This window comes from Malaclemys terrapin, chromosome 8 (genome assembly GCF_027887155.1).
Source record: "Malaclemys terrapin pileata isolate rMalTer1 chromosome 8, rMalTer1.hap1, whole genome shotgun sequence".
Classification (NCBI taxonomy): Eukaryota; Metazoa; Chordata; order Testudines; family Emydidae; genus Malaclemys; species Malaclemys terrapin.
Genome location: NC_071512.1, coordinates 30,481,071 through 30,495,007, shown reverse-complemented (window position 1 = coordinate 30,495,007; position 13,937 = coordinate 30,481,071). Strand labels below are relative to the sequence as shown.

Sequence of the window (13,937 nt, the reverse complement as noted above, 5' to 3'; positions counted from 1 at the left end):
ACTAATTAGATGAAAAACCTGAAGTTGAAACTCACTAAATCCTTTCATGTTAACCAGGCTTTTCCCAAACACACAGGTGATAAACTGGCTTCATAATCATGTGGTAGGTTTCAGGTGACTTGCATTAGTACATCCTATTTATTGAAATCAATAAAATAAAGACAACTGGCCAATGAAAGCGATTGATGCTTTATTGCAAGTTGAATGGTCAACTGAAATAAGCAGATAGGAAACAGCTTAGTTTAATTCTGAGACTTGAAAAGTATTCATTAATGAAATTAATAAATTTGTTAGTCTCTAAGGTGCCACAAGTACTCCTGTTCTTTTCACAGATACAAACTAACACAGCTGCTACTCTGAAACCTGTTATTAATGAAATAATTAGCCCTGTTTTCCCAGGAATATGTTAATGTAATACTGGTTGATGACGAAAAGCACATGAGGAAATGTGATATAAATGTAAGTTTTCAATGCAAGTAATTGAAAAGAGACACTATATTTTGAATGCAAGTGACTTACCTTCACAGGACTCCAATATATGGACCACATCACCAATCTGCAGGGGTAACTGTGATTCTCCTGCACCTTTAAAGTTGTATATGGCTGCAAAATTAAAGGACAAAGTATTCAATGATTCAAGTAGAGCAAGTCATACTTTTCAATTAAATAGAAAAGTAAGCTATGAGTGATGTTAAGATTTTGACTCCACAATGAATAGACTAGGGAGAACAAGACAAATTATAAATTATATGATGGGGCTATGATTTCAGCAAACAAGTTTCTTCTTTTCTTATCTAACCTAAACACTACCTGAAAAAAAGACAAAAAGAAGCTATGCATTGCTGGTAGTCAAAAGAGGATTGTGTATACATTTTCAAAAGATCATCATCATCACTAGGAATTTAAAGATAATGTTGTGGGAAATACTTTGGTGGTCACTGCCCAAATTCAGCCAAGCGTTTAAGAACACGCTTAACTTTAATTACTTGCTTTAGTGTTTGCTGAATCAGGGCTTGTATTTTCCCCATTATACATAGTTGTTAAAGCAAAACATGCAATGTATTGAGCGGTTTAGGTCAGGGTTTTATCCAGAGTTTATTTTGCGCATGCATTAGGGTCCCTACTATGATCCAAACACTCACTCTAAATATATATGCACACATTGAACACTTATGCATGCATATAAGTCTAAATAGCTATTATATATGCACAATTGAAGTTCAGGTGCAACAATAGAAAAAAAATGCCTGCAGACTATGATTTTATTAATTCAAGCAGCTAAAAATGTTCCTAAAGGTAAAGAGTTCAATCTTAAAGCAAAATCATGGTTAATACAGAGAAAGCGGAAAAAGTCTAGTTGTACTGTTTTTAGGACATTTGAATTGCCACAAAAATACTAGATGCTAACAATCTTGCTAACCAAAAGCAAGTAATTCAAATGTGGTTTCAAAGCACAGAAATGAAGATGAGAAGTGGAACAGGTTTCAAGAACATTGTAATAGGCTTTTTCAAACAGTTGTTCATTATCTTTGAGGCCTACAGGATGTGGGCTGGCAGGGTAAGTGTTTGACTTTTTGTGTATGCAGTCTCCTAGGGGCTGGTTGATAGAGGCACATGCTACATAGCGAGAGTGTGGCTAATTAATAAACATCCCACAGAGATCTTGTTAAATGTTTGTAGGGCTGAAACCTTTGTTGTATCAAAAGTAACTTCAGTGCAGATATCTATTGCAGAATCTCTGATCTACACTGAAGTACACATTACTCAATGGTCATTTTTTTTAGTTCCATTCTCTTCTCCTCCTAGAACATCCCTATTCCCCCCCACCCTGCCTCACCCCCCCAAAAAAAACCCAAAAAAAAAAAAAAAACCACAGAGTACATCAAACCCACAAATTTGCAGTGTCTGTAGCTGAAATGAGCATGATCCAGAGGCACAGCTTCTCTTCAGCATACGTAATTACCTTTCTGTCCTATTTTGCTCCCCTTTGCACTCATGCAGCAGAAAGGCACCTGTGGCCTACTGTTACAGGACCATGAATTCAAGTAAATAAGCTGTATCTTAAATATATATTGCTGAGATCAACTTTGCCTTTCATAAGGCTATCAAGTTGCAATGGTGTAGCTGACAGCAGAATACTGTCCATCATACTCCTTTAAAAAGAAACTCCATTTTATTCTTTTAAAGTTCTTATCTCCTGTAGTCCAAATTCTTCCTTTCATTTGGCCTTCTGTTCTGTTAATACTTTATGGACCTCCTTGCTCATGTTTTCATCGTCTAGTGCAGCAGCCGTCAAACTGTGGGTCAAGACCCCAAAGTTGGTCGCGACCCTGTTTTAATGGGGTCACCAGGGCTGGCATTAGACTTGCTCAGCCCAGGGACAAAGCCCAAGCCCCACCGCCTGGGGATGAAGCTGAAGCCTGAGGGTTCCAGTCCTGGGTGGCAGGGCTCAGATTACATGCCTCCCTGTCTGGGACTGAAGCCCTTGGGCTATGACTTCAGCCCCGTTGCCCGGGATGGTGGGATTCAGGCTTTATCCTCTTCCCCACCCCACCCCCCGGGGTAATGTAGTGATTTATGTTGTCAGAAGGGGGTTGCAGTGCAATGAAGTGTGAGAACCCTTGGGCTAGTGCTATTGTGTTGCTTTCAGTATGGTGCACCCAATAATTACTTTTTGAAAGCTTTCCATTCCCTCAGTGTCCCCTGCCATCACCTGAAACACTTCTCTCCCTAAAAGCTTATTCCATAGTCCTACCCATATTTTTTCAAGATCTGTGGACTTGCCACATTCCCTTACTCTTAATGTTAAAGGCATTTTCCCTGACTTTTGATTTATCTAGTGTCATTGATTTGTAGGTGGTATTCCCCTATATTTCCAGCCTAAAAACGAAACTGAATTTGCTTCCCCAAATGGCTTAAGACCTACTACTTTCTCTTAGAATGATTTATAGTAATGTGTATTTAATACTATGTTATTTAACATTTGTTTGAAGTGATACAATATTGTGTAAGCAAAAAGTGTTATATTGCTAAGCTTTAAGTAAACAGAGTTCATCCTGCTATAAAAGGGTGTACTTGCCCTTTAGCACCCCCTGCTGGCCACCTGCAGTGTCCTGCCAGCATTTCCTTCTGTCCGGGCCCCTTAAGAACTCCATACAGTCCAAAGGTAAAGATACAATTCCCCTATTGGGGTTGTACTCTATTCAATCCAAATAAACTTGATATAAAGTCTCTTCCAGCTCCAGACTCAAAATAAAGTCTCCCTGGCCTGTAGTCTCTCCCCTCAGGTTCTGGGCTTGTACAAACCTCCTTCTGGGCTCTCAATAATTCCAGCAACTTCCCTCAGGAACCCTTCATGCAGCTCTCCATGTAGTTCTTTCCCTTACCTTCCTGGGCTGAGAGAGGTCCACAGATAGTCCTTTCCCCTGCCCGTCTCCTCCATCCTGATGGAAGGCACAGAATATATACAGCCTTCTTCCCAGTGCTTTTTCCAGTTGGCTGGGAGAGAGGGCAGTCTTGCCACATCAGCTCTACAAGGCCCCTGATTCCAGGCCCTAAAGAAACAGGCTGGGTTTTCACTAAGTTTTCACTGTTCCCCAGTGCCATCTTCCTTCTCCCAACTCCTAGTTCTCCCTTCTTCTAGGTCTTCATCCCCCCTAAAAATTCCCAGGAGTAAAAGGGATGCACCATGGAACAGCTGTCACCTGGTCACTAGTCCTTACTACATGTAAGTGGGCAGTCACAGTGTTGCACATACATTTTGAGTGGCGGTGGGAAGTTTATAAGCCATTTTTCACTAGCCACTCTGTAAACACACTAAGTATATCATGCCAAGAAAACAGAGTATAGGAGTATAAAATCTATCTATGCAAGGCTTCCAACTGGATCATGCACACCTTACACAAGCACTACAACTTAAAAGACAATACCCAAGCTGTCAGAGCTTAGCAACAACTCCAAAACTAAGAGCTACTCAAGAATTTGCTATGATTGCTGGTGTTCCACTGCCGCCACCCTGCACATAAAAGCTTTTGTTAGGAGTATCTGAGCAAAGCAACATAATTCAATGTGCGCTGAGGCAGCCTGTGATGATGCATGTCATATTGGCCTATGTTTTACTTTACTGTAACCATTTTATTCCTGAGCAGCTTGCCCCAGAGCCAGCTGCTTAGGCGGCCCTGGGGTCAACCATACCGTCTCTTCCCCCCCGCCCCCAGAAGTCACCAAGGTCATGGAAAGTCACAGAATCCGTGACTTCCGTGAGCTGCGTGACAAACACAGAGCCCTAGCCAAGATTAATTTAGTTTTCACCTTTCACTTGAAATATGCATTCCTCCACTACTGGTTGCCTTGTGTTAAATAAAAGCCAAAACATTATAGATACTAACAATCATCAATTCATGTTGTGAACTAGTTTTGCCTCCTGTTAATTGCTTCCTTTAACACCAGTTAATATGTTGAAAAAGCACAATAACTGACAAAGGAAGTGGCTTAGTTTGCAGGCTAAACATTTTCTAAATGAGTAAGTGGAAACTTACAGACTAAACAGATTTCTTGGTTGAATTTTGATTGCTTAATTGAATGAGTTTATAAAGACTTTATATTCTTAATATAGGGCTGTTTAAAGCCCAAATACACATAAATATATAACCTATTACATAGTATAAATTATCTGCAAACTGCATATATTTGAAAAAATACCAACAAAGCCATTGACTGCATCCCTGATCATCTTGGCTTATAGCTATTGAGGGATCTATCCTTCATGAACTTATCTAATTCTTTTTTGAATGTCATTAGAGTTTTGACCTTCACAACATCCCCTGCCAATGAGTTCCGCAGGTTGGCCATGTGTTCTGTGAAGTAATACTTCCTTATGTTTGTTTTAAACTTGCTGCCTATTAATTTCATTAGTGAACCATGGTTCTTGTCTTACGTGAAAGAATAGCACTTCCTTATCCACTTTCTCCACACCATTCATGATTTTATAGATGTCTATCACATCCCCTTTAGTCTCTTTTCCAAGCTGAATAGTCCCAGTCTTTGTAATCTCGCCTCATATGGAAACAGTTCCATTCTTCTAATAATTTTTGTTGCTCTTCTCTGAACCTTTTCCAATTCTAATGCATCATTTTGAGATGGAATGACCAGATCTCTATGCAGTATTCAAGGTGTGGGCATACCATGGATTTACATAGTGGAATTGTGATATTTTCTGTCTTATTGTCTATCCCTCTCCTAACAGTTCCTAACATTCCGTTAGCTTTTTTGACTGCCATAGCACATTGAACAGATGCTTTCAGAGAACTACCCTCAATAACTCCAAGATCTTTCTTCAGTGATAAACATCTAATTTAGACTCCATCATTTTGTATGCATAGTTGGAATTATGTTTTCTAATTTGCATTTATCAACATGGAATTTCATCTGATATTTCTTACCCTGTCACCCACATTTGTGAGGTCCCTTTGTAACTCTTCACAGTCTGCTTTAGACTTAACTATCTTGACTAATTTTGTATCATCTGCAATTTTTGCCACCTCACTGTTTACCCCCTGTCAAGGCTGTATCCCCACTTTGAACTTTAGGGTACAAATGTAGGGGCCTGCATGAAAACTTCTAAGCTTAACTACTAGCTTAGCTCTGGTCCCGCTGCCACCATTCCCAATGGATTCCCTCCCTGGGAAGCCTTGAGAAACCTTTCACCGATTCCCTGGTGAATACAGATCCAAACCCCTTGGATCTAAAACAAGGAGAAATTAACCATTCCCCTCCTTCCTCCCACCAACTCCTGGTGAATCAAGATCAAAACCCCTTGGATCTTAAAACAAGGAAAAAATCAATCAGGTTCTTAAAAAGAAGGCTTTTAATGAAAGAAAAAGGTAAAAAATTATCTCTGTAAAATCAGTATGGAAATTAACCTTACAGGGTAATCAAACTTAAAGAGCTCAGAGGACTCCCCTCTAGTCTTAGGTTCAAAGTACAGCAAACAAAGATAAACACTCTAGTAAAAGGTACATTTACAAGTTGAGAAAACAAAGGAAAACTAACACGCCTTGCCTGGCTATTTACTTACAAGTTTGAAATAGGAGAGACTTGTTTAGAAAGATGTGGAGAACCTGAATTGATGTCTGGTCCCTCTCAGTCCCGAGAGCGAACGCCCTCCCAAACAAAGAACACAAACAAAAGCCTTCCCCCCGCCCCCCAAGATTTGAAAGTATCTTGTCCCCTTATTGGTCCTTTGGTCAGATGCCAGCCAGGTTACCTGAGCTTCTTAACCCTTTACAGGGAAAAGGATTTTGGAGTCTCTGGCCAGGAGGGATTTTATAGTACTGTACACAGGACAGCTGTTACCCTTCCCTTTATAGTTATGACACCCCCTTTTCCAGATCAATTATGAATATGTTGAACGGCATTGGTACCAATACAGATTCCTGGGGAACCTTGCTATTTACCTCTCCCCACTGTGAAAACTGACTATTTATTTCTACCCTTTGTTTCCTGTCCTTTAATCAGTTGCTGATTCATGAGAGGACCTTCCCTCTTATTCCATGACTGCTACTTTGCTTAAGAGCCTTGGGTGAGGTACCTTGTCAAAAGTTTTCTGAATCACCCTTGTCCACATGTTTGTTGACCCTCAAAGAATTCTGATTGGTGAGGCTTGATTTCCCTTTACAGAAGCCATGTTGATTCTTCCCCAACAAATATTATTCATCAATGTGTCAGATAATTCTGTTCTTTACTACAGTTTCAACCAATTTCCCTGGTACTGAAGTTAGGCTTACTGACCTGTAATTGCCAGGATCCCCTCTGGACCCTTTTTTAAAAATTGGTGTCACATTAGCTATCCTCCAGTCATCTGGTACAGAGGCTGATTTAAATGATAGGTTATATACCAAAGTTAGTAGTTCTGCAATTTCACCAAAGAGTTCTGAAGGAACTCAGATGATTAGCATATGCTCCTAGTGACTTATTACTGTTTAATTTATCAATTTGTTCCAAAACCTCCTCTATTGATACCTCATTCTGGGACCGTTCCTCAGATTTGTCACCTAACAAGAATGGCGCAAGGGTAGGAATCTCCCTCACATCCTCTACAGTGAAGACCAATGCAAAGAATGCATTTAGCTGCTCCACGATGGTCTCATCTTCCTTGAGTGCTCCTTTAGCACCTGCATCATCCTGTGGTCCCACTGGTGGTTTGGCAGGCTTCCTGCTTCCGCTTTACTTAAAAACTAACAGCAAAAATATATATAAATACACCTCTACTTCGACATAATGCTGTCCTCGAGAGCCAAAAAATCTTACCGTGTTATAGGTGAAACCGCGTTATATTGAACTTGCTTTGATCTGCTGGAGTGTGCAGCCCCGCCCCCCTGGAGCGCTGCTTTACCGCGTTATATCCAAATTCGTGTTATGTCGGGGTTGAGGTGTATAGTCTTTTGCTAGTTGCTCTTCAAATCCTTTTTTGGCCTCCCTAATTATACTTGTACACTTGATTTGCCAGAGTTTATGCTCCTATTTTCCTCGATAGGATTTATTTAAGGGATGCCTTTTTGCCTCTAACTGCTTCTTTTACTTTGTTTAGCCAGAGTGGCTCTCTTTTTGGTTCTCTGGGTTTTTTAATTTGAGGAATACATTTGAGCTTCTATTACGATGTTTTTAAAAAAAACTTTCCATGCAGCTTGCTGGCATTTCACTTTTGTGACTATTCCTTTTAATTTCCATTTAGCTAGTTTTCTCATTTTTGTGTAGTTCCTGTTTCTGAAGTTAAATGCTACTGAGATGGTCTCCATTGGTATGTCCTCACCACCATGACCACCACATACACATGAATGTTAGATTAAATTCTATTATGATTGCTATTACCAAGCAGTTCAGCTATAGGCACTAAATCGGGACTAAACCAAGATTTGCCTCTCCCCTTGTGATTTCCAGGACTAGCTGCTCCAACAAGCAGTCATTTATGTCTAGAAACTTCATCTCTGCATCCTGTCCTGAGGGGATATGTACCCACTCAATATAGGGATAGAAAACTCAATAATGGGGAATTTCAACTATTTTTACAGCCTCTCTAGTCTCCTAGAGCATTTCACAATTAGCATCACCATACTGATCAGGTGGTCGGTCATATATTCTATTGCTATACTCTATGCTTTAATAATAAGAATTTCTATTCATGGAGAGCCTATGGTACAGTTTGATTCATTTAAGATTTTTACTATATTGGACTGAGTTCTTGCACGTATAATCCCATTCCCCCACCAGCATGACCTACTCTGTCATATATTGTACCCTGCTATTACCATGTCCCATTGATTATCGTCATTTCACCAACTTTCTGTGATGCCTACTATATCAATATCCTCATTTAATACCAGGCACTCAAGTTCACCCATCTTAGTATTTCAACTTCTTGTATTAGTATACAAGCACTTATAAAATTTGTCACTGTTTAGCTGTCAACAATTATGTGATGTAACTGAATGGGACTTTTTCATTTGACTGACTGTCTTCAGTTCCTACCAGTGCTTTATCAACTTTTATCCTCTCCTCCTTACTAGGGCATGGAGAATCACGATCAATAGATCCTCCTCCAAGGAATATCAGCGGTCAGCTTTCCCAAAGCCCTTAGTTTAAAAACTCCTCTACAAACTTTTTCATTTTACATGCCAGTAATCTGGCATGGTTTAGGTGGAGCCCATCCTTCCCCAAAAGGTGCACCAGTTCCTAATAAACCTAAACCCCTCCTGCCTACACATCTCATCCATTGAGACCCTGCAGTTCTGTCTGTCTCAATTCCATGCACATGGAATTGGAAGATTTCAGAGAATGCTGCCATGGAAGTCCTGGACTTTAATCTCTTACCTAGTAGCCTAAATTTGTCCCCAGGACTTCTTTCCTACCTTTCCCTATGTCACTGGTATCTACATGTACCACAACCACTGGCTCCTCCCTACGCTGCACATAAGATCTGCAATCTTTGCACCCATCAGGCAATTCAGGCAATGCATTTCTCCCAGTCATCACAAACCCAGATATCTATACTTCTAATGATTGAATCCTCCATTACTTTTACTGGTCTCCTCCTAATAACGGGATTCCCTCCCCTAGAGAGGTATCCTTAATGTGGAAGGACGTCATGACAGTTGTTAATGCACCCTGCTCCCACTTTTCAAATTAACTACAAATATCAAAGGTCTATTAATTAATTGTATTGTGGTGGCACGTAAGCACCCAAATCAGGGACCCTATTATGCTAGGTATTATACAGTCATGGAACCCAAAGAATAGATTAAATTTTAAAAACAATGTGATGTGTTCAGAGTCCTGTTGGAAGTTAGATGTCATTTTGAATCTGCTTCCTAATAACCAATATTGACCTAACCAGGCACTAGTATTAGCATTATTGGCATGGACACTCTAGGTCAGTGGTTCTCAACCTATTTGCCATTGTGGGCCGCATATGCAACTCTCTGTGTGCTATGTGGGCCACATCCACACTGTATTTATGCCATCTCTAGGGCCCTGATGATGTCACATGGGCCACAGCTGTGTACTGATTGGGTCATGGGTTGAGAATCACTGCTCTAGGTGAATGAGACATCGACAGTCAGTATAGTCTAACCATAGGCCACACCTTAACCAACAAGTCCTTCTTTGACCTGGGAGTACAGCTACCACCCATTTTCCAATGTAGTGACATATGCAAAATCTAGTCTTCTAACCCCACCCACAAATCCTTAGCTAACCTCTCATCTCAGCTGCTCCTCAGATTTGGCTCAGTATAAAAGTCCCCTGCAGCCTAACCACTTTTTCTTTGTGAGAGCAATCAAGCGAAGGGGTGCTTTAATCTGTGAGAGACATTGAAGTGAAGCCCTTTCCAATCCCAGAGAAAGAGTCTGCTCAATTAACTCTGTGTGAGAGTTTAGGAACAACAAAAGTCACCTATTAGCCAACCATTCCTGCCATGAACACCTATGGAAGGTCAAGACTAACTTGGTTAACATAACCTTGTTACAGCCCCTCCCAGACTTTTTGAAGAAGATTAGCAACTTCCAATTGCCACGCCAATCCACCATCTGGGAAATTCCATTCTCATTCAACAGACCTCAACTGAGAGCTAAAGCACTACATTCCATTTACCATAAACCCAATATTAGCTTCTAGTCAAGCCTAGAAAACACCACCAGATCTGACTGGTGACACGAGGAACGCCCACTTTTCAAGCCCCAGTGCTGTTGGGAATTCCACTTCAAGTAGATGGAGATGAGACCTGTGAAAACCTCCTCAGGTAGCATCTTAAGTGACCAATGGGAGATGCCCTGAGGCAAGAGTGACTTTTCACCCAGTCAATGGCCATACGTTAATGACAAGGAGGATCTGCATGCTGTCTGTCGCTGTCCAGGGCTTCCTAAATCCAACTCCAGCATATGGTGTGAGCATTCTTGGATGTCTTAACCAAATAGCCAAAAACTGCATTGGGTACGGAAACTGAATAACCCCCTGAACAGCCTGTTATATTTTCAGTCTTATTTGGGTAACTGTTACTGCTGGATAAGTTCATGGATAAACACAAAAAAACAAAAAACAAAAACACTAGACTACTCCTCTAGGCTCTGTCTATATTCTTGTGCACACAGTGACAATACCACTATATCTGTCAACAGCCATTCTCTTGGTTCTCACTGACACAGGGTGCAGGAAATGTAGTCGCTATTTACTCAGAGAATTCTTGCTAAAATTTGAATTAAGGTCATTTGGGGATTCAGACAGGAAACCCATATTTTAAGATTTGAAACCCACTGGATTAAGAATTATTTGAAACAACAGAATCCAAAGCTCAAACACTTGGCTAAATTTAGTTATAAGGCCCTGCCCCTAAGCAGAGAAGGACAAATGTGAGGGTCAAGCTCTAGGATCGCCATAGAAACCAATTCTAAGGAAAAACTTAAGGGCCCAGTCCTGCATGGTGTTGATTGCCCTAAACTTTCATTCACTTTAAAGGGAACTAAAGGCAAGCTAGAATCAGGCTGCAAACCAATAGTGCATCTCGACAGGAATGCTGACCTACGAAAAGGCTGCAGTCACAATCCTCAGCACAAAGTTAATTTACTAACCTTTTCTCACTACCCGCATCTTTCCCTCTGCATGTTTTTTTTCCTTCATTCCAAGTGCCTAATCTGGCCCTTTATACCATTTCATCTACTAGTGCCTTGTCCCTCTGTCTAGTCACCTAGATCAATCATCAGCCTTCCACTTCACTGTCTCTCCTCCCTGTGCTCTCCCCCACACAGAAAAACTGTACTAATGTTTCTCTCAAACTTTTCTTCTGAAGCGCAGCTGTGTTAAACCAGCTTTCCATTTTCTTTCATTGCAATAAATGTGAAATAACAGGAATGATTCTGGCTCTGTACCTCATCTCAGGTCTGTTGTATTTGCCAATATGTTGAATCAAGAACTTCAAACACTGATTGGTCTAAAAATATTCTGTCTTGCAAAACTCAACAGTTGTGTTGGAAAAATAAGCTGCATTTAGAAATCATCTCAATAGTTTGGCATTTAAAAGGGTTCTCAGTGGCCTAATAGGAAGTCTAATCTGAGCCTGACAAATTATTAACTGTACATTTTGCCTTTTTCTATAATCCCAATCCAAGTTCCTTAAAATGCAGTTCTACTCTTAAGAGAAAGAATGTAAAAATTCTGCCCGCTGACTAAACAGAACTGCTTCATGCAAAGCTACATGAGTCCAATCATCACTTATGGCCAAAATAAGTCTGGATTGATTTTTATTCTTGGTGATCATGTAAAGCCAGCACATGAAGTGCAAGAGCTACATTCTATTCCCCTTGTTTACTGTGGAAATTACTGTTAATAAGGACCTGGACACAGGAAAATACTCTGTGGAAACACTGTGCTGCACAAACTGGGTTTCTTGAGCTAGAGAAAAGCAACAGAGGGTCCTGTGGCACCTTTGAGACTAACAGAAGTATTGGGAGCATAAGCTTTCGTGGGTAAAAACCTCACTTCTTGCATCTGAAGAAGTGAGGTTCTTACCCACGAAATCTTATGCTCCCAATACTTCTGTTAGTCTCAAAGTTGCCACAGGACCCTCTGTTGCTTTTTACAGATTCAGACTAACACGGCTACCCCTCTGATACTTGAGCTAGAGAGTGCATGCCAGTACCCCGAATTAAGAATCCCTTCTGAGTCACGGCTATAAGAATAGATGTTACATTTATTAGGTTATCCTCAGTTACACCTGTGCAGCTCCAGCAAACCTGCTGAGGTTCCACACATGTCAGAGACCAGTTGGCCTGCAGACTCTGTAGCAGCAAGGAATGAATCCAGCTTGATTTTTGTATCTCAGGCTGAGTTTGAGGGAAAACTTTCATTGTTAACTGAGAAACTTTTGGAGATGCATGTTAATACTCAATTCTATTGCTGAGTCATTTTTAGATGTATAGCCACTTCAGTGTTTAGGCAGTTTTTATTATAGTGGCTCTCACACTAAGAACTAGAAAACCACCTGTCAAATGGAGCTGCAGAGAGCACCAGTATAATTGCAGGGGAACAAGCTGATAATGCATTGCAATGTTTGTGTCAGCACGTATTAACACAATGCAAGGGTGACCATGACATGAAAGTGAAGAGCTCATCATTAAGAGCTGGACACAAGAGTCCATTTATACTCCAATCCCCATTTTATTGGTCCTGCAGAACAACTAGTATACATATTCTTGAGCATAACCCACTCCTGCCTTATTTAGGAATTACATATACACAGATAGAATACTCTTCAAACACTGATTCTGTACATCTGCAGTGCCATTTGACCATAATCTCCCTTCACACGCTGTCCCCACATTTCCAGAATCAGAAAAGAAGTGGGGCTACTTCTCCCTTTCCCCTGCTGCTTTTCTTATGAACAAAAATAAAAGTGAATTGAAAGTGGGGCCAAAAGAATAAAAAGGCAGTCAGTAAAAACAAACTTCAACAGTATTCAAATTATTACCTCTAGCTGCCATTTGATCAGTAGAACTCAGTTATATTTGCTAACTCCACAGAAACAAATAATTACAGAAATAAGCTGTGGTGGCTAACTATTAAGCAACATCTTTAGACATGGGTATTTAAAGATTACAAACGTTATGCTGTACTCCAAATTTACCAGCGCCTTCTAGATTAACATCTCTACTAATATAAAAACTAGTTAGGCTCCCCATCACATGGCCCAGAGCTGGAAATGTAATACAAACAACACAAATTAAACCATGGCCTTGTCTGAGAGGAAGGAGTAGTGGCTCATTTTTAAAAGCCAGGACTGCACACACTAGGCAACTTTGAGCACGTAACTCAGTTGTGTCTTGGTTTACCCATCTGTAAAATGAGTCTATTAATGCTTTCCTACCATATAGGTGTAGTGAGGCTTAATTCATTACTGTTCATAAATTGCTTTGAGATCCTCCCTGGGTGCAGTAGATAATATTACTGAACTCAGCTTCATTACATGCACATTTCCACAGTCCAAAAACATCACAATTCTGTTCATTATTTGTTTAAAGCTATTACTCACTAAGGAGATTCTTTTGTAAACTAAAAGCCACAAGTATCTTTTCTCCTTTTGTTTGATATACCTTAAAACTTTGGGGTTTTGTGGTTCAGCTACAGAAACTGACTATCAAGTCCAACATGCAATACAAAATAGTCGTTTATGAACTTTAGTGGAATTATTTTTAGTAATTTAAATCAAACACAACCTGGGTATATGCTTGGGCTCAGGTTAGCAAAAGAAATGTTAAAACTGTTTGGAAAATGTAATCCTTTATGGATCCAGCAATCTGTTACCTACTTCCAATTTTTTTATTGCAGAAATAATCAGAAGAAAGTAAGTCATCCAATCAACTTTTCACACTTTTTAATTCAATTTTCCATCA

General features: G+C 40.2%; 1 protein-coding gene across 1 annotated transcript in view; it reads right to left on the bottom strand.

Annotated features, from left to right (window-relative positions):
• The window catches only part of DOCK2 (dedicator of cytokinesis 2), a 500,577-nt gene that overhangs the window by 471,247 nt on the left and 15,393 nt on the right, over positions 1-13,937 (bottom strand). Inside the window, exon 2 of the mRNA XM_054038081.1 lies at positions 520-603. Within this exon, the coding sequence (XP_053894056.1) occupies positions 520-603 (84 nt within the window). The remainder of the gene's footprint in view (positions 1-519; positions 604-13,937) is intronic.